At 45.3% G+C, this 18,286-nt stretch overlaps 2 protein-coding genes across 4 annotated transcripts; both read left to right on the top strand.

Moving 5' to 3' along the window:
- Positions 1 to 299: 299 nt before the first annotated feature.
- LOC107117019 (molybdopterin synthase sulfur carrier subunit-like) lies at positions 300 to 9,572 on the top strand. 2 transcript variants are annotated; one of them, XM_015419060.1, is made up of 4 exons: positions 300 to 390; positions 3,455 to 3,576; positions 5,812 to 5,958; positions 9,540 to 9,572. In XM_015419060.1, the coding sequence occupies exons 1-3, from the start codon at positions 379 to 381 to the stop codon at positions 5,936 to 5,938; spliced, it is 261 nt and encodes an 86-aa protein (XP_015274546.1). In that variant the 5' UTR covers positions 300 to 378; the 3' UTR covers positions 5,939 to 5,958; positions 9,540 to 9,572. The 2 variants fall into 2 exon arrangements, with proteins under 2 accessions (XP_015274546.1, XP_015274538.1); XM_015419052.1 differs by lacking the exon at positions 9,540 to 9,572 and adding an exon at positions 7,503 to 7,579.
- LOC107117002 (molybdopterin synthase catalytic subunit-like) lies at positions 5,881 to 18,036 on the top strand. 2 transcript variants are annotated; one of them, XM_015419044.1, is made up of 6 exons: positions 5,881 to 5,958; positions 7,503 to 7,636; positions 9,540 to 9,693; positions 13,005 to 13,128; positions 16,063 to 16,179; positions 17,538 to 18,036. In XM_015419044.1, exons 2-5 carry the CDS (start codon positions 7,516 to 7,518, stop codon positions 16,129 to 16,131), a joined length of 468 nt encoding a protein of 155 aa, XP_015274530.1. In that variant the 5' UTR covers positions 5,881 to 5,958; positions 7,503 to 7,515; the 3' UTR covers positions 16,132 to 16,179; positions 17,538 to 18,036. The 2 variants fall into 2 exon arrangements, with proteins under 2 accessions (XP_015274530.1, XP_015274524.1); XM_015419038.1 differs by lacking the exon at positions 17,538 to 18,036 and having other exon boundaries at positions 16,063 to 16,483.
- The last annotated feature ends 250 nt before the right edge of the window (positions 18,037 to 18,286 follow it).

Genomic DNA, 18,286 nt, shown 5'->3' with positions numbered 1-18,286 from the left:
GTATCTATATTATACCCAGACAAAAGACACACCCGCCTTCCATGTCTAGACCCAGCTAAAGGCATCCCTCCCCCCTGTGCAGATGAGGCAATGCGGCGTTTCTGACAAGCGCGGTCGCACAGCCCAACTCGAGACAACTACCCCGGTCGGCGCCCTACGAGGCTCCCTCCTCCCTCCCTCGATCTCGGGTTTCTTCCGGCATTGCTCGGTTGCGAGAGGCCGGCCCTTCGGAGGCGGAGCGGGTTGGAGGCGGTGCGGAGGGGCAGGCCAGCCGACTCGGGATGAGCGCCGCAGGGGCTTCCAGGACAGACGCAGGCGCAGAAGTCGCTGGCTGGGGAAGAGCGAGCGGGGCGGCCGCTCGCCCAGGACGGACTGTCAATGACCTGCGAGGTATTCGGCGCTTCCCCCGCCGGGCCCCCGGGAGGGGGAGGCTGGCCGCGGGCTGCGCTTGGAGTCGTGGGAAAGCGCTTCCAGGGACCCCGCACGCTTTCTGTAACCACCTCCCTTGCGAGACTTGCTCCCTACTCCCCGCCCCGCTATCCGAGAGCCTCCACTGGGCCTTCGAAATACCTGTTGTTAACCGTTTGCACGCCAGGCGCACGGATCTGGGACAGAGCTGACCCCTTCCTTGGAGATGCGGGCTCAGAGGGAACATGTTGACTGCTGTTGTTCCACGTGCCCCTCTGTCGAGGCCAGGCGCACGGGTTGTAGGGCAGCCGCTAAATTTCGCCCTGCGGGCGCTGGACCCCGGGTCTGCCCACTGAGCCCTGTACACAAGCTGTGCTGAGTGGGCCTGTAAGAAAATTCCAGGGTGGGTGAGTTTCGAAATAAAACTGAAGACCTGGATAATTGTAGGGTTAAATCACATATTCAGCTGTGTGTGCATCGAGTGTAAAGTAAAATGGCTTCAGCAGGTAGGTATACAAAGAAAAGTCAAGTGTAAACAAGTTGTACATGTTCAGGTGGGTAGCCATGTTGGTCTTCAAGTAGCAGAACAAAGTCTGAGTCCAGTGGCACCTTCTAGACCAACATAGTTTTATTCAAGGTATAAGTTTTCAAGGTATAAGTTTTCATGTGCAAGGCACACTTCCTCAGACACAATGAAACGGAACTTACCAGTCCATGCGTATAGGCAGAGAGTGGTAAATTAGCATGTAACAAAATGAAGATGTTTATCAGATTCAGGAATAACAAGCTTAGTTTATATGTATGGTTATCATTTGCTTGGGTTCAGTTCTGCGGGGGGAGCATAGTGAAGGAAATAAATATGTCTAAATTGGAGATTGGTGTATCCTTAATTATAGAATGCCATTTATTGAGACCCTGAGATCTGTCCCCTCTCATGAACATGTGTTCATTGTAACTTGACTGCTGTACTGCTAAAGCATAGGTTGCTGCGGCTGGCATATGGCTGTTGGGTAGGCTCTTTAGTAACCTGAAGTTCCTGTTCTGTTAGGATAAATGTTCCTTACATCTCCTTGCTGCCTTGCATGCTCTTCATGCATCCTGGCACGATGCCAGTGGGTGGGAAGAACTTGCCAGTGTGGCTTTGCACACTCCCGTCATATTGTTTAAACTGGACTGCTACTCATGCAGAGTGACTACACGTGCAACACTAGCATGCCAGGATAATGCCTACCCAGTCCATGTTGGGTTAACGTTGCACATGTGAAGGCAAGACTCTGGCTGTGTACAGCATCATCTGAGTAAGTTCTTCCGGGCTGCCAGCATCCCATTTAAGCCAGGTCTGAGACCAGAGAGCACAGGATGCTTTCGGAGTGCGCTCAGTCACTCTGTGCTTGAATCTGGCAAGCCACATGGCATTTGTGCTCCCATTTTTGTCTTTACCCAAATGCCTGTAAGAGCATGGTGCTGGACATATTGGTGCCGAAAACTGCATGATAAAGGCCACTACTGATAAGGCCCTGTCTGTTGAGGCTGCCACAGTAATTTCAGAAGATAGGGCTGCACAGGGCAAAGTCTTGGATGATCTTAGTCTCCAGACAGGTCTGTTCATATTTATGAGGGAGGGGCTGTGGCTCAGTGGCAGAGCATCTGTTTGGTATGCAGAAGATCCCAGGTTCAATCCCCAGCATCTCCAGTTAAAAGGACCAGGCAGTAGGTAACGTGAAAGACTTCAGCCTGAGACCCTTGAGAGCTGCTTCAGGTCTGAGTAGACAATACTGACCTTGATGGACCAAGGCTCTGATTCAGTGTAAGGCAGCTCCATGTGTTCATGTATTCTTTCCCTTATAGTTTAGTGACCATATTGAAATTCTCCATGTTAGAGTGAAATTTTGCTTTCTGTTTACCCTGGTCCTTGGCATTCATACTTCAATACTTGTGTATGTAAATGCACGTGTGTGTGTTGATCCACTAGATTTTAAGAACTTCAAGCAGTTTGTTGAAATTCCTTTTTCAGGGACTGGAAGATTGCTTTTCGTTTGTAGGAACAAGAGGGAAATGATGTAATATGGTTATTCTGAGATGTTTGGAACAAGTGTAGTGTGGCACTTTAAAAGCATAATCTGTTTGTGTTTCAAAGTTAAACTTGGCCCTTATGTTAGTATGTGGCCGCTGGGAAGCAGCTGTCTTTGCTTCTTCTGCTCACTTGTTCTGGAATAATAAGCCCCGTCTAACGTGCAGAACTTTTGTAGAGAATTTTGAGGTAATGTGTGTAATATAAAGTGCCCTAAGTGCTTAAGAAAGCACTAGAGACAGATTGATTATATAAATTCTCCGAGACCCTGGAGAAACTTTGCATATAGGCTACACTAGGGGTCCCCAACCTTCTTGACCTATGGGCACTTTTGAAATTTTGTGAAAGGATAGTGGGTGCCACCACAAAATGGTCGCCATGGGAGGCAGAACCAATCACAAGCCTTAGGAGTGGGAGTAGGGATGCCAGCCTCCAGGAAGGACCTGGGGATTCCCTGGAATTACAACTCCTCTCCAGACTACAGAGAGCAGTTCCCCAACAGAAAATGGATGCTTTGGAGGGTGGACTTTATGCATTGTACCTCATTGAGGTCCCTGTCCTCCCCAGGCTCCATCCCCAAATCTCCAGGAGTTTCCCAGCCTCGATATGGCAACCCTACCTCCCACATCCCCCACTGGTGGCCAAAAGGGACCTGGCAACCCTAGGTGGGAGCAATCACAAAAGCAAGCCTGTTATGATGCAGACAGGTATGTCTCCAGAGATGATGGCACCTGTTATGCCACTGGCCCTTGGTTTTAGGGAAGCGATTTTTGGAACCCTCCCTGAGCCTTCTTGGAGGGGCGGGGGCGGGAAACAAGTCCAATAAAATGAAATGAATGCTTTGGGGAAGAAGCAAGTGTGGCCCAGAAAACCTACAGGGAGGTCCTTTTGGTGTTTGGAGGTACCATGTTGGGGATTACTGTGCTGTTCCGATGCTGAATGTGATTATTTGTCTGATGGACTCTTTAAAAACAGGTGGTCGTGTTGTATTTTGCGAGAAGTGCTGATTTAGCCGGAGTCCGCACTGAGACCATTTCTGTGCCCCAGCAGATAACATCGCTGCGGCTGTGGGATGAAATTGTGAAGAGACATTCAAGGTATTGTGCGTTTTACCTACGCCTTGGCTCAACTATAGTGGGTAACTGTATGTTGTCACTGTATAAACAGACCTGAGAGATCCTGAAGTTTGTGTTTTCTGTGCTTCCCTTCCGTCCTCCTGTTGTGCATATTTGAATACACAAAGCTGAAACAGACCATTCGTCCATCAGGGTCAGTATTGTCTACTCGGACTGGCAGCGGCTCTCCAGGGGTCGCAGGCTGAGGTCTTTCACATCACCTTCTGCCAGATCCTTTTGACTGGTGATGCTGGGGATTGAACCTGGGATCTTCTGCAAGCCAAGCAGATGCTCTTCCACTGAGCCATGGCTCCTCCCCCTATTTAATGAATTATTTCCTCTTTATGCTCCAGTCCATTAAATCTGTGCTGCCAGGCTATAGTTTGGGCAGTTCTTCCGAACTGGGATTCCATACAGTGGTATGTTTTGTGGGGGAAGCACATGCTGTACTTTTTGGCTTGGACCAAATGGTAATTTATGATGTTGCAAAGCAGATTTTTTTTTTTTAAGCTGGTTGCGTGGAAGGAGAGGAAAGAGCACAAGAGTTTCAAGATTTCCTGGGCTTGTTCATCTAAATTGCATTGATAAGAATAATTTTTCTGGATTCTGTATTACTCTAGTGTGGTTGGTTAGTAGGAAGAGCTAATGAGTTCTATGCCAGAGTAGGAATTTGAATCTAGGTCTCTCTAGTTCTAGTTTGACACTATAGGTACTACCGCACACACTGGCTCAGATAGGAACAGGCTTTGATCCTGACACATCCATTTCAGTTTTCTGAGACAAATTCAATATATTGTAGTCATGGTTCCTGTTGGGGTTCCCAGTCCTGTATCTGCAATGTGTGGATAATAATAATTCTAGCCTACTTTATAAGTGTGTGAAGTTCTTTCAGCACTGAAAGTGATATCTAAAAGTTTAGTATTATGTAAGTGTTGTATTAGACACCATTGTTGATGTGAGAGCAAAATCTCCCTTTCAGCCTTTTCCCTGTGTGCTGTAGTCCCGTTAAAAGATATAATTTATCCTTTCAACTGTGGTGTTGTGATGTGTTGAATTAAAGTGTTGAATTAAAGCTTTTCAGGGAAAATTTGAGGTTTGTGATTTTCAAACTTACATAAAAACTGAGGTGGCCCTCAAGATATTTAGGGAGCATGGGTACCATTTGTTGTTCAGAAATACTGCTTCATGTGTTTTTTTTTAAACTACTTAATTATTTTCAAGAGCATTGGGAGATATTAGTTACAAAATGGCAGCTTGGTGGGTAAGGCAGTCACAAAATAGTGGTTTGTGCAAAAATTACAGTGTTTCAGAGCAGGTTTGTGATGCTCAGATGGGGGAGCTTTTTCTCTGCTGTTCCCCTCCACAAAAAGCCATCCCCACCTCAAATTGTAACTTGCCCTGGGAACAAAATATGTCGTTTACCTCTGTGTTTTGTATGGGAGAGGTAAACAGCCGTTTTGATGCTGGGGGAAAGAACCTCTTGTATCCTATCCAGAACGAGGCTGCATGTGTTCATGGATGGAGAAGGAGGAGAGACAGTTGAGAAAGGGTGCTGTGATTTTCCCATTCAGAGCAAACGTGTGTGTGTGCGTGTGCTTTTGTCTCCTTTGCACAATAAAAAAAAGAGAAGCAGCTGCAGGCCCTCTAAAGGGAAGTGGTTACAGCAGCGCTGGAGAGCGACTGATCACTCCCCAAGTGACCTTCTTCCCTCCTTGTTCTTATGACCTCTGTGAGTGGAGTAGAGCTTGTGGAGTAGGAGCTTCCTGTCTTCCCCTCCTGAAGCCTTTTCCCAAACAGTGGGCAGTGAACCTTCCTGAACAACACAGGGGGCAAAGTGTGGTTCTGCTCTGGGTGGAAGGAATTGGTGGAAATTACTTCCAGTGATTGATGGAACTGCTCTTCTGTGGTTGGAAGCAGAGTCACTCAGGTTCAGGCCTCTGTTCTGTTCCCAGCTAATGTTTATCTAGATAGGACCACTAATAATAATGAGTTCTTCTGTACCCTCAGAACATTTCTTCAAAGAAACGTATGACAGAAAGATTAAGAAATCACAGTTGAGGAGCTAGCAATATAAAAGGAGTGAAAATTAAGCATGTAGTTTTCTTGAAAACCTATCCTTTGGGGCTAAAGAGCTGACTTAGCTGGCTGGAGTTGTGTAATGTTGGGCTTGTAATTTCCTTGTGAAAAGCTGTAACCACGTGAAATTTGTTCTTTCAGCCTTGCTGCCATACAGGATCAAGTGGTTTTTGCTGTCCGCCAGGAATACGTGCTCCTCGGGGACCAGCTGCTGGACCTACGCACGGGTGACGAAATTGCCATTATCCCACCTATCAGTGGGGGCTAAAGTTGGGAAGACCTTTTCAGGTGTGTAGCACTGTTTTTCCTGAACAGTGATTGTGTTGACAGTGACAGGGCAGAGAAATATTGATGAATGTGAACAGCTAAGGCTGTTAAAAGTGCTATGACTCCCCTATACATACAAGAGAGAGATCTAGGGATATTTGAAAAGCTGTATTCCTGAACATGGAAAGGGAGCCTTACATGTGTACGCATAGATTCATGAACCAACTCTCACGTGCAGGGCTGGTCTTAGTAGGTCCATGAGTAGGACATATGAGTAGGAGCCGCCACTGCCATCACCACCACCACCACCATTTCTCCAGAAAGTGTTACCGCCGGAAGACCGTGTAACACTCAACCGTGGCCCTAGTTTTCTCCTCTGCTATGCAAAATGTGGGAGTTTTCGCTTGTCTTTTGTGCATCCTGATGGTATTGGGTTTTTTTTAACTGTTTTTATCCATTTTATATATTGTACACTATATATATGCACTTTGTGCTCTTGTAAGCCGCCCTGAGCCCGTTCTCTGGAAGGGCGGGGTATAAATGCAATGAAAATTAAATGAAAATAAATAACATAAATTAGTGATTCTGGGGCCCTGAACATAAGGCCGGGGGGGGGGGGTTCAGAATCACTGCCCCCTGCCATCAACCCACTGGAGCCAAGCAAGAGGTAGCCCTCCCTTTGTGGGAGGCTGGCAGAAGGTGCCAGTGTCACCAGAAACTGGTTGTCTGAGCACCAGGTAGGGTGGGCATGAGAGGTGACAGCTGCAAGAGCTTGCTCTGTGCCCGCAGGGTTGTGGCTGGTCAGGGCCCCTGACCTAGTGTGGGGCCCAGAGAAGCTGCCCTGGTTGCTAAGAACACCCATGAGCACCACGGGTGGAGCCAATGCACCCATGCTCACTTTCTTTTGGGGAAGAGATAAGCACCTGTGCTCACTCTCTTTTGGGGAAGCCAGTCTCGTGTAGTGATTAAGAGTATCGGACTAGTATCTGGGAGACCCAGGTTCAGATCCCTGCTTGTACCTTGGAAGCTTGCTGGGTGACCTTGGGGCAGTCACACTCTCTCAGCCTGACTTATCTCACAGGGTTGTTGTGAGGATAAAACGGAGGAGAGGAGCACAGTGTAGCTGCATTGGGTCCCCACTGGGGAGAAGGGTGGGGTGCAAATGAATTAAACAAATAAATAAAGCTGTATGTGTCTGTTTCAACTTGCATTAAGTTGTGTGTATAGTGCCATTGTCTACTCTAACTTGCCTTCACCATGTAATAGAAATTTGGGAAATGTTACCAGGCTATTTTATTTTGGTGAATGTGTAATCAAATTATTTTGATGACTATTTAGTATCTGTTTTTAATTACTGTAAAATTGTTTGAAGAATATCTCCCTCCCCCCCAATTTTTATTAAGGTAATTTTGTTGGGTTTGCATGCAAAGCCATGCAATCCCCCTCCCCCCAAGAAGTGTATTGATTGATGTGATGCATGTTTCCTTGGTAAACGTTATCAGCTCAGAAATGACATTGTAAACGATCCCAGTAACCAGAACAGTAAATCATTTTTCATTACACAGTTCTAGAGATATCATGAATGGAATTGGGGATGAACCCAAGGACTTCATTAAATTGACTGAAGACAAGCTCTCGGCAGACGAAGTATCAGCCCTGGTGATTTCTCCCTGCTGTGGTGCTGTGTCCCTGTTCATAGGTGGGCTTAAATGCATACCGTTAAATGAGAGAGCAGCCTGTTCAAGAGAGAATATCACATGTAGAATGATCTTGGGCGGGCATACAAATGAACGGACAGAAGGACGTTGAAGCATTCATTCAGACATTTCATTCAGCACAACCCTAAATCCAGGAGGCTCAAAGTAGTTTCTTCAAAGATACCATGCGTCATATGGATACTATATGGAAATGCATATTGTGATAACTATCACTCCTAAACAAAGATGCTCCCGAAGAATGTTCCTAGCATAACTTCCTGTATGCATGTGTTTGTGGAGGCATCTTTGTAGAGGCCTGTTGCATCATGTGTAGGGATGTGCGCTCGGTATATATCAAGCCAAACACCCAAAAATACCTTTTCAGTATTGTTCGAGTATTTATTCAGCCAAATACAGATCAGAGATCTGGATTCGGCTACTGAAGTAGCCCCACCAGAATAAAAACCAAAATTATTCAGCTTTTATATGGGCTTCCGGAGTGAAGGGAAGGGGTTTTAAGTTTAAACCCCTCCCATCTCATCCCGGAGTTGGGCTGCAGCTGCGGTGCAACTCCAGAGAGAAGGGAAGAGGTTTAAACTTTAAAGCCTTCCCCTCCCCTCCCTGGAGTCAGGCTGCAGCTAGGGTGTGACTCTGGAGAGAAGGGAAGGGGTTTAAACTGCAGCCTGACTCCGGGGAGGGGATGGAGGGAATTCCCTCTCCCAGCTGAGTCTATGTGGCAGGGAAGGAGAGCCTACCCACCTGCAAAGATACGGGGGCGGCTTTTTCTGCAGGGTGGTTTAAAAAACACAGTAATTTAAATTCTTTGATCTCTATTCCCTTTCCCAGCCAACCCACTGGGGCAACTGGCTAGGGAATTAAGGGGGACAATTAAAGAAACCTTGGCTGGCTGGGGAAGGGAAGGAAGATTGTGTCAGTTTCTGTCCTCTCCGCTTCCAGGTGGAGGGGGCCGAAACTGACCATTGCCTTCCTTCCCCTAGCTGCCCACCTTGGGATATTTTCAATAATACTGATGTTTTCCCAGATCCCAGTACAATACCGCTACTGGGATTTGGGAATATCGGTGTATACTGATATTTTTCAGTGTATACCCAGACCCTAAAAATACTGATTTTTTTGTGTGCACACCCCTAATCGTGCTCCATGATGTCATCAGCCTATGCAGGCCATGAGAAGCCTCTGCAATGGGAAGCATTCAGTCTTTCCTGGGGCTACAGTGACATAATGCAGTGTCTGTTGTCATGCTGCTCAGTGAACTCTTCAGCTAGAGTGGCCCACAACTTTATTCAGAACATCTGTTTTTCACAGTTTGTGTGTGCTGTGAGTTTCAGCCCGTGCAAGTCCCCTGCTAATTATGCATCTTATGATCTTTATTCATGTAATACATTTGAACCTTGCCCTTCTCCCCTGTGGGGACCTATAGAGGCTTACATTGTTCTCCTCTTCTCCATCTTTTCCTTTCAACAACCTTGTGAGGTAGGTTAGGCTGAGAGAATGTGACTGGCCCGATGCTTCCATGGCATGGGTGGGGATTTGAACCGGGGTCTACCAGATTCTAGTCTGACACTCTTAACCAGTACACCACACTGGCTCTCCATGTTTGGAGTCCAGAAATGCCATGGGATTATCCCTGAAAGGCTGCCCGTGCCAAAATTAACACAAACTTGCTACAAATCTAAATGGGTGCTGGATCACTAGACCAAGGACGCGAGAAATCGCTCTGTGGCTGAGCCTGCTATCAACTCAAATTCCTGGCAAGTTCTTAGTAAACATCAGCTGTAGTTAATTCGCGTACCTAGCAAAGCTGTTGTTCCAAAAGCTGAGGGGTAGCCGGTCTTTTCTTTCAGGCTGAAATATCCTTTGAAATAACACGTCCTTCTATTTCAGGCACTACCAGAAATAACTTTGATGGGAGGAAAGTCAAGTGCTTAGAATATGAAGCGTATGCATCCATGGCTGGAGTGGAAATAAAGAAAATATGCACTAATATAAGATTAAAATGGCCCTCAGTCAGACATATAGCAGTACATCATAGACTTGGGTATGTATGGCCAATGCATACACATCTCCTGAATCATTGAAAAAACTCGTCCTTCTGTGTGTGCCCGTTTGAGCTTTCAAATGCTTGGGTCTCTATTGATGGGGAGAGGGAGGTCTTGGGTGAGAAAGGGGGGGTTTGTTGAAAGTAGAGAGCCAGTGTGGTGTCATAGAGTGGCAGACTAGGACCTTGGACAATCCAGGTTCCGATCCCCATTTCTACCATGGAAGCCTGCTGGGTGACCTTGGGCCTGTCACAAAGGCTCAGCCTGGCCTACCTCACAGGGCTGTTGTCATGAGGAGATGGACGAGGGGGACATGATTGTTCTAAAAAAAAAACATGTTTTGAATCCCAACTGGGGAGAGAAGGGGGATAGAAATAAATAAATGTAGAAAACTGAATGGAAGTAGATGGGGGTGCCCACAGCCTGTGAGGCAGCAGCAGAATCTAATGTAGGATGCTTGGGATGAGACTCCCTTCAGTTAGATAGTGGCTTTCCATCGGGTCTTTCGTTTTCATTTATTACAGATTCTAGTCTGCTTTATTTTTCTTGGCTGCCCCAGCTTTTAGGTGTGATCCAGTATTAAAGTACCATACAAAACAGAATGATTCAGGAGGGCATTTTTATAAAAGGATTAGAACTCTAGTACAAGGCAATAGCTCAGAAGATCATTTTTATGAAGGTATAGGACTGTAGTCCATTGCAATGTTTGTTGTATGGATCACCTTGCATTTCTATTGCATTGCCTTTTATCTTTGAAATCCGTTTTCTGCATTACGGTATAAGCATGCCTTAGACTTTGTTTGTTTTGCATGTGTTCTAATTCTGTAATCTCAGTCCTGTTGCACTGTTCATTGGATGCATTATGGTGCATTACTAAATTGTTTTCTGTATTTTGTAATCTGTGTGGAGTCTCAGCAAGACAGGCGGGCTAAAAATGAAGTACATAAATACAGATTTCCACAGTAGAAAGCCAGTGTGAAACATGTACTTGTGACTGGAAGGGGGCCTTGTGAATTTTTCTTTTTTAATTTACTGTATTTACAGTCTGCCTTTTTTTACTGAGACCGAAAGTGGATTACACAGTGTAAATTGATAACAGTCTGTGTGAAGAGACATCTAAAAAGAAGCACAGTGCAGGTTGATATAATCAGTATGAGAAGACATCTCATAAGCAATGTAATAGGACTAGTATTGCTGAAATCTGAGCAAGCATAGCATATTAGGCATGATTCAGAGTGTGGATATAATGAAGAAAAATAATATTATACCAGTGGAAAACTATGAAATGACAACTGGGTATTACATGCAGCAAACTGATAGTGTGTCTTGCACACAGCGGTATAATCCACAGTCCCTTTCCCTTTATAAAGTGCTTCCCTGGACTCTTCTGTTATAATATAGCCCTATTACCTTCACAGAGAACAAATTCCATTTTAGATAGTTTGCGACGTGATAGGAGTGTGGGGGTCCTCCTGACCTCCTCAAGCAGGCCATTCGACAAAGTGGGGGTCACAACAGTGAGAGCATGTATATGAGTGGTTGCTGATGTTGTCTGTTTGCAGAAGGTGATCAGAAAAGTGGCGCTATTGTGGCAGAATGGGGGAGGGGGTGGTCCTGCACGTACGAGGGTCCAAGGCCACACAGGGCTTTGTATGTGAGAGCATCTCAAATTGAACCCGGTAACTGTTGGACAGCTAATGGAGTGACTGTAGAACGAGTGTAATGTGCAAGCCCCATATAGCTCCTGATAATAACCAAGCTGTGGAGTTCTATACCAACTGGAGTCTCTAGTTTGACTGCAGTAGTCTAATCTTGGATTGGATCCAGGTACTACATTCGCTTAGTCACGGTAGAAGGGTTGACAAAGTTGGGAGAAAACAATTTTTGCAGCTGCATTAACTCGGGCCTATTATGCATGGGTGTTTTGCCTCGCTTTCCCCATGCAGGTCCGTTGGTTTTTATTCATCGTTCCGCATTCCCATCACTTTTGTCGTGCATTCTCAATGGGCGTTTTTTTAAAAAAAGTTCTGCATTACTTTTCCTCCCTTCGGTACCAAGCTCGCTTTCTGCTTGCCATTGGCCCGAGTTTTCTGAGAGTGGTTTTTCTGTGGGTTCCCCCTGTGCCTCACTTCCCAGCCAGCAGTCATTCAAAAGCAGACATGTTCCCAGGGGTCATTTCCTGCAGGAGTGCACAGGAGCGGAGCTCCGGCAGTAAACAGCCCAGGGGGCGGGCACATGCAACAAGCCCCGCCCACTGCTCCCAGCAGCCCCGGGCCACGAGGAGCACAAGGATCTGCGCCGGTCCCCCCCCCCCATAGCTAGCAATCCAAAACAGTCCAGTGGAGCCTGAGCAGTGGGTGTTGCCTTCTGACACACTTCCGGTAATACCAGAGGGTGTGGCATATGCAAATAAGTTATGCTAATGACCTATGCTAATGAGCTCCTGCACCTCTTTTTCTACGAAATGACCCCTGCATATTCCCCTGGATTTTCCCCTCTCTTTCCTCACCCTTCAGGGGCCACTCTACTGCCCCCATCAAGGGCATTCCTCCCACTCTGCACCTTCTGCTATCTTCCCCCCCTTCATCGGTGCTCACTTGTAAACTTTCATTTTTTTTTTAACAAGCATGACCAGTTTAACGATAGGAGTTTATCGGTAAATGAGGTGTATGGTGCATGTGCTCTGCTGGGGCTCTGGCAGAGCATGCCAAGGAGCTGATCTCATGGGGAGAGTTCTCCCCACAGGCTTGGCTGCGGCTGTCCCCGCAGGGTTGGTCCCCTTGGCGGGCTTTGTTGGGCAGTCTAAACCAGGCTCCCCCAACTGCTGCCTCTAGCCCCCCAAGCCTTTAAAATGAGGTTTTCAGAGAATTTAAGCAATGTGTTCCCCTTGGTCTTATACGTTGCTGGTTCAAGGCCTTTGAGAGTGGTTCAACCTACTGTCTAATTCAGTAGAGGCCTGTGAGGCCTAACTTTCCTCAGACAAATTGCTTGGGAGCCTGGACTGTTCCTGACGGTGCTACTGTTGCCTAGCTCAGAGTTTAATTATCATTATAACAAGTTGTTGTTGTTGTAAGTTATGTGTTCTCCTAGCTTTTCTTAATTTGTTTTTGTGCTGAGTCCTACCTTTCAAAGTACAACTGAGAGACGTGCGGTTCCAATCTAATTTAAGATTCCTAGAACACAGCCTGCCTGTTTTTGTACGTCTGCGCAGCCTTTAGCAGAAAGGCCTTGGCTTTTTATTTAGACGTCTAAAGATTAAGTTAATGTGGCTAAAAGCAACAACAAATGTCTCCTTTCACTGCCTCTGTAGTACGGTTCCCATTAGCGAAGCGAGTGTGATTGTGGCGATCTCGTCTCCTCACAGAGCAGAATCTCTTGAGGCTGTGCAGTACTGCATCAATACTTTAAAAGCAACAGTACCTATCTGGAAAAAGGTACGTGTATCACAATACTTCTGTTTTCTAAAACGGTACCGTAAATTCCATATACGTCATCCATGCTTCATAGAGACAGCTAGTCACAGAGGACAAGGAATCAGTTATTTTTCAAGGGCGTACTGGCTAATAATGATCCATTAAAAAACCAAAACAGGAAACCTTTCCATGAGGTGAAAAACACAGATGATTTGTTGTTGGTTCTTGTAAATGTACTTCCACGTAGTGAGTGGTGGTAGAGGGACAAGGACATCCATTTTCAATGAAAGGGTTTTGTATAGTAGTATCACTTTTTATCTGTTTACAAAACAAACCCAAATGTTTTTGTGTTATCTAGCACTTTGAGGCTTGGATCCAAAGTGTCCTTTTCATTTCATTGGCAGTAGGCACTTCCGATCCTGCAGTACGAGGAGGGTGGCTTTCGCCAGTTCTCTTGTTCTCACTGCATCCCCCACACTTTGACCCCCTTGGGGATTCACTGATCGCAATTCGGGGAGGAACAGTGAGCGGTGGTGATAGAAGGGAGGCAGGAAAGTAACCATGTATGCAGTGCAGCCCCATTTACCCTATGCAAGACCTAATCTGTAGTCTGCCTTTCTTAAAGAGAATAGGTTTACGATAAGGAGTACGGACGAGGAGGTGGCAGTCGTGTGTTACCTTCCTTTCTAGCAAGTCCTGGGCTAGACTGAGAACAAGATTATGACTGGGTCACTTTTCTTGCCATAATGAGGAGGCAACAGACAACCTGCCCCCCCCTCCCCCCCATTTATCTCTCCTAAAAATTATAGGCAAGATTTTCATGTGAACATGTTTGATTGACGTTTGGTAATTAAAAATTAATTAATAATTATGGCATTGTGTGTAGAATAGCCAGGAGATCCTAAGACTGTCTGGCGACCAGAAGTTCTAGCTCTTTCACGTTATGCACTATTAGGTGGTGAGCTAGACGTGTTTTTAAGGCAGGAGACGTTTCAGAGGTGGTATTCACGATCCTGGTATTCCTTGGAGGTTGCCCTTCCAAATATTAGCCAAGGCCAACCCTGCTTAGCTTCTGAGATCTGATGGGATCGGGCTAGCCTGGGCAATCCACGTCAGGGCAACATTTCGATAAGGGAGACAAGAAATAATAGCTACATTTTTTTACACTGCATTGACTAACATTGCCATCCTAAGCAGAGCAGTTAGATTTGAGTCCAGTAGCACCTTTGCCATCCTAAACAGAGTTATTCCAATTTAAGCCTCCTGAAGTCAGTGCCCTTCGACTGGAGTAAGTCTGCACAGGATTGCCCTGTTGTTTGCATATTTAATGCCTTTCTTACCCTTTGGTTTCAGGGACAGACCTCAGCTTCCAACATTTTGAATGAATGACTTTTGCTGCAAGCCCCACAGTTACTGAAATGCTCTTTTTTTCAAATCCGTTTCCAACAGTATAAATTGGAGACTTTTGTAGTCAGCTTAATTGTGTTTGTATGTAGAATATTTACACAGACTTCAGTGAGTGATTTGAGCTTCCTAAACATGTGCAGAGTAAACACTTTCTCGCCTGTGTGAGTCATAAACTGTTTTTGAGTCAGTAGTCATGGATGGATGTCCTCCAGATTGGTGAGGAAGGTGATGGGACCTAGTTGGCCCTGCTGCTAACAGTGGGAGTGGATTTCCTCCACTTACTCGCTTCTGTTTTCCATATGATTCCCAGGAGAGGGAGTATCCAGAAAAGCTCTAATACAATTCCAGCAGAATCCTAGCATCTTTAGTTATTTCTAGTTATTTAAAACATTTTTAGCTTCCTCTCTACCTTGCTGAACTCACAATGTAAATAAAACAGCTGTTATGAAAATATATAGAAGATCACAATTAGGACTGTTAGTAAATTAAAAAAACAAAACTAAACTAGTCAAGTGTGATCCTAAATACAGTCATATTCAGCTGCCTCCTAAAAGGACTTAAAGTAAGGGTGCCCGTTGAATCTCCGCGGGGAGTGGGGCTGCCACCCAAAAGGCCCTCTCTTGGATGCCTACCAGACAAGTTTCTTTGGTTGATGGGACAGTCAGGAGGGCCTCTCCCTGTGAGCTAAGTTCCCAGGCGGGAATGTATGGGAGAAGATGGTCCTTCAGATACCCCGGTACCAAGCCACGTAGGGCTTTAAAGGACAAAAGCAACAACTTGAATTGAGCTTGGGAGCGGATCGGTAGCCAGTATAAGTGCTGCAGTACTGGGTTCCTCTGTTCCCAGTAGCTGACCCCGACCAGCAGTCTAGCTGCAGCATTCTGCACTAGCTGCAGCTTCTGAACGCTCTTCAAGGATAGCCCCAGTAGAGCACGTTGCCATAGTCCAGTCTAGATGCAACTAAGGCTTGAATCACTGTGGCTAGATCAGACTGAGCCAGGAATGGGCACCATTGATGCACCAGCTGAAACTGCAAAAGCACCCTGAGTCACCGCAGCCATGTCCACCGTACACATCACATTTCTATGCTCAAAATGTCTATCCTACCATCTCAGAGCCCATTCATATGATCCAAATATTTGCTTAAGTTGGAAAGATGAAGGTTGGGCCGACCTTTCTGTGGGTGCACCTGTGAATACGGAAAGGTTCAATGTGTGACTTAATTAAACCATTTTTTACTGTCCTCCTCCCTGCTAGTCCTTTCCTGTGTACGTACTCCAGTATTTTTTTTCCTTAGGGCCCGTGAATTTTTTCCATTATATGCAGTTAGTGCCCCCAAAGACCCACATTTAGTTTCTTGTTCCGCTGTACCCATGGGCTGTTGGATCATGCTTGGCTGTCTTTACGTGTTAACAGACAGTTAATTAAAACCAGATGCCAGAGGCTGCAGTATCAGACAAAAGGATTTCTCATTTACATCCAAGTAATAGAATGCACATCAGTGTAATCAACTTGGCAATAATTCTCTGTGGTACTCTTTGGTTTCAGGAGGTCTATGAAGAAGAATATTCCTGGAAAGAAAACAAGGAGTGCTTTTGGGCTAAGACAATGAAGTAGACTTCCAATTTGTGGGACTGCTTAGTTTTGTTAAAAATAATACAGAAGGTATTTAACAAATTTACAGGAAATCTCATGAACAAATGCACAAATCATTTCAAATCAACTCTTTGTTGAGGCTTGAGTGTTAAGGCTTGAGATGGCTACACAATGGATTTCTTTATTTCTTTTTTTGCAATCATTCACTGGCATTTGTCAGAGGGCTAGTCGGGTTTTAATAGTATTCTTTTGCAAATTCTGAACTCTGCATTTTGTAGCCCAGGCTACAGGCAATTTGCCAGGCGTTTGTAGCCCAGGATAGCCCAGGCTGGTCTGATATCATCAGATCTCAGAAGCTAAGCAGGACCAGCCCTGGTTAGTATTTGGATGGGAGACCTCCAAGGAATACCAGGGTCTGGATGCAGAGGCAGGCAATGGCAAACCACCTCTGAACATCTCTTGTTGTGAAAACCCTTCAGGGTAACCATAAGTCAGCTGTGACTTGATGGCACCCCCCCCACACACACACACACCCTACCCCTGCGGAGAAATCATGCATTGTTTCGATGAATCTGCCATAGCCTCATGCATGAAGATTCCAGGATTTTAATGCATTGCTTTCCTGGTTTTCCATTAAGTATTTTGCATTCTCACAGTGTTTGAAACCTTGAACTGTGTTAGCTCTTTCCCACAAAACCATTTTTTTAAAATCCTCATCCACATTATGAACACTACTAATTCCATGTGTGAACATTCACACATACCTTTTCTGCCCCACTGTATGAGCAGCCTTGAGTTTTCCTAGGCCTGCACACGGAGAAATATACCATGTGAACTGGTGAATCGTGGGCACGACTGCCAGATATGGATTTTCTTCTTCACACTGAAATTCTATACTAATGTATGCAGGGGTATGCTTGCATAAGAAAATAATATATAGAATCAGTAAAACTCAAACTACTATTTTACAATAACATTGGGAAAGATTAATGCTTTGATACTGGAAAATATTGGTGTAATAAGCGAAGGGGGAATACAAACAGATTAGTATGTGTTTTCTAGCTATGCTGTGCTGATAAATTGAGCATAATAAAATAGAACAGGAATTCAGTGGCAGGGGCTAACAAAATATGCTCTGGTGTAAGCTTTTTGAGTCAGAATTCACATCAGTTGTATTTGATGAAGCAAGTTCCAACTCCTGAATGCTTATGGTAGAATAAAGCTTTGTGAGCCTTTAAGGTGCCACTGCACTGGCACAGCTGTCCTTGAAAAAGAGCAGTTTCTGTCAAGAGTTCTCTCAGCCCCACCTACCTCACAGGGTGTCTGTTGTGGGGAGGGGAAGGGAAAGGAATTTGTAAGCCGCTCTGAGACACCTTTGGGTAGTGAAGGGCAGGGTATAAATCCAATCTCTTCTCTTCTTCTTCTAGATGGAACTAGCATATGAGTGTATGGAACCCTGGTTGTAGGTTATAATTTCTCCTTTTCTATCTAGTCCTTATTCGCTGCTGCCACCTCCTGCTTCAGTTGGGAAAAGTTAAACTCTGAGCCACAGGTGAGTGCTTTGTCAACTTTCCCCAGCTGTTGCTGGAGTAGCAGAGGTGGGAATGAGTTGATGAGGAATATTTGTGAATGTAGCATGCAACCTGTTGATATGTTGTGTCTTAGAATGTGAGCTTGGGCATCTCCAGTTGCATTGACCTGTTTCTCCGCTTCAGCTCTTCATTTATAATATGTGGATATAAATACTAATGAGCCTTACAGGGCTATTGTAAGGATAATTGAGATAATGTATGTGAAGTGTTTTGAACACATGAAAGACCCATGGAAATACTAAGCACAGATAAACCTGTAGTACCTCTTGTGGCAGTCTATGAAGGCCTGAGTTTTATTATGCTTTTAGGATTTTACTTTGGTGTCAAATGTAAGACCTGGACATGATGTACAGACTTACACATTTGCTGTTGAAATAAAAACCTACTGAATTGTTTAATACAGATTTTGTTGTGTTGATTACTTGCACGGCTACCGTTGAGCCTACCAGTTCTGCACCATGCGTTGGGTTGGATTCTGCCAACTTCTTCACTCAGTCTCGCCCAAGTCCCCTCCTCCTTACAGCCCTTGTCCTGCCTGGCTTTTGTCCAAGCGGGTTCTATGAGCCTCAGCATTCACTTTTTGG

Source organism: Gekko japonicus, unplaced genomic scaffold (genome assembly GCF_001447785.1).
Source record: "Gekko japonicus isolate JY-2015 unplaced genomic scaffold, Gekko_japonicus_V1.1 scaffold176, whole genome shotgun sequence".
Taxonomy (NCBI): Eukaryota; Metazoa; Chordata; class Lepidosauria; order Squamata; family Gekkonidae; genus Gekko; species Gekko japonicus.
This window is presented reverse-complemented; position numbering and strand designations above follow the sequence as displayed.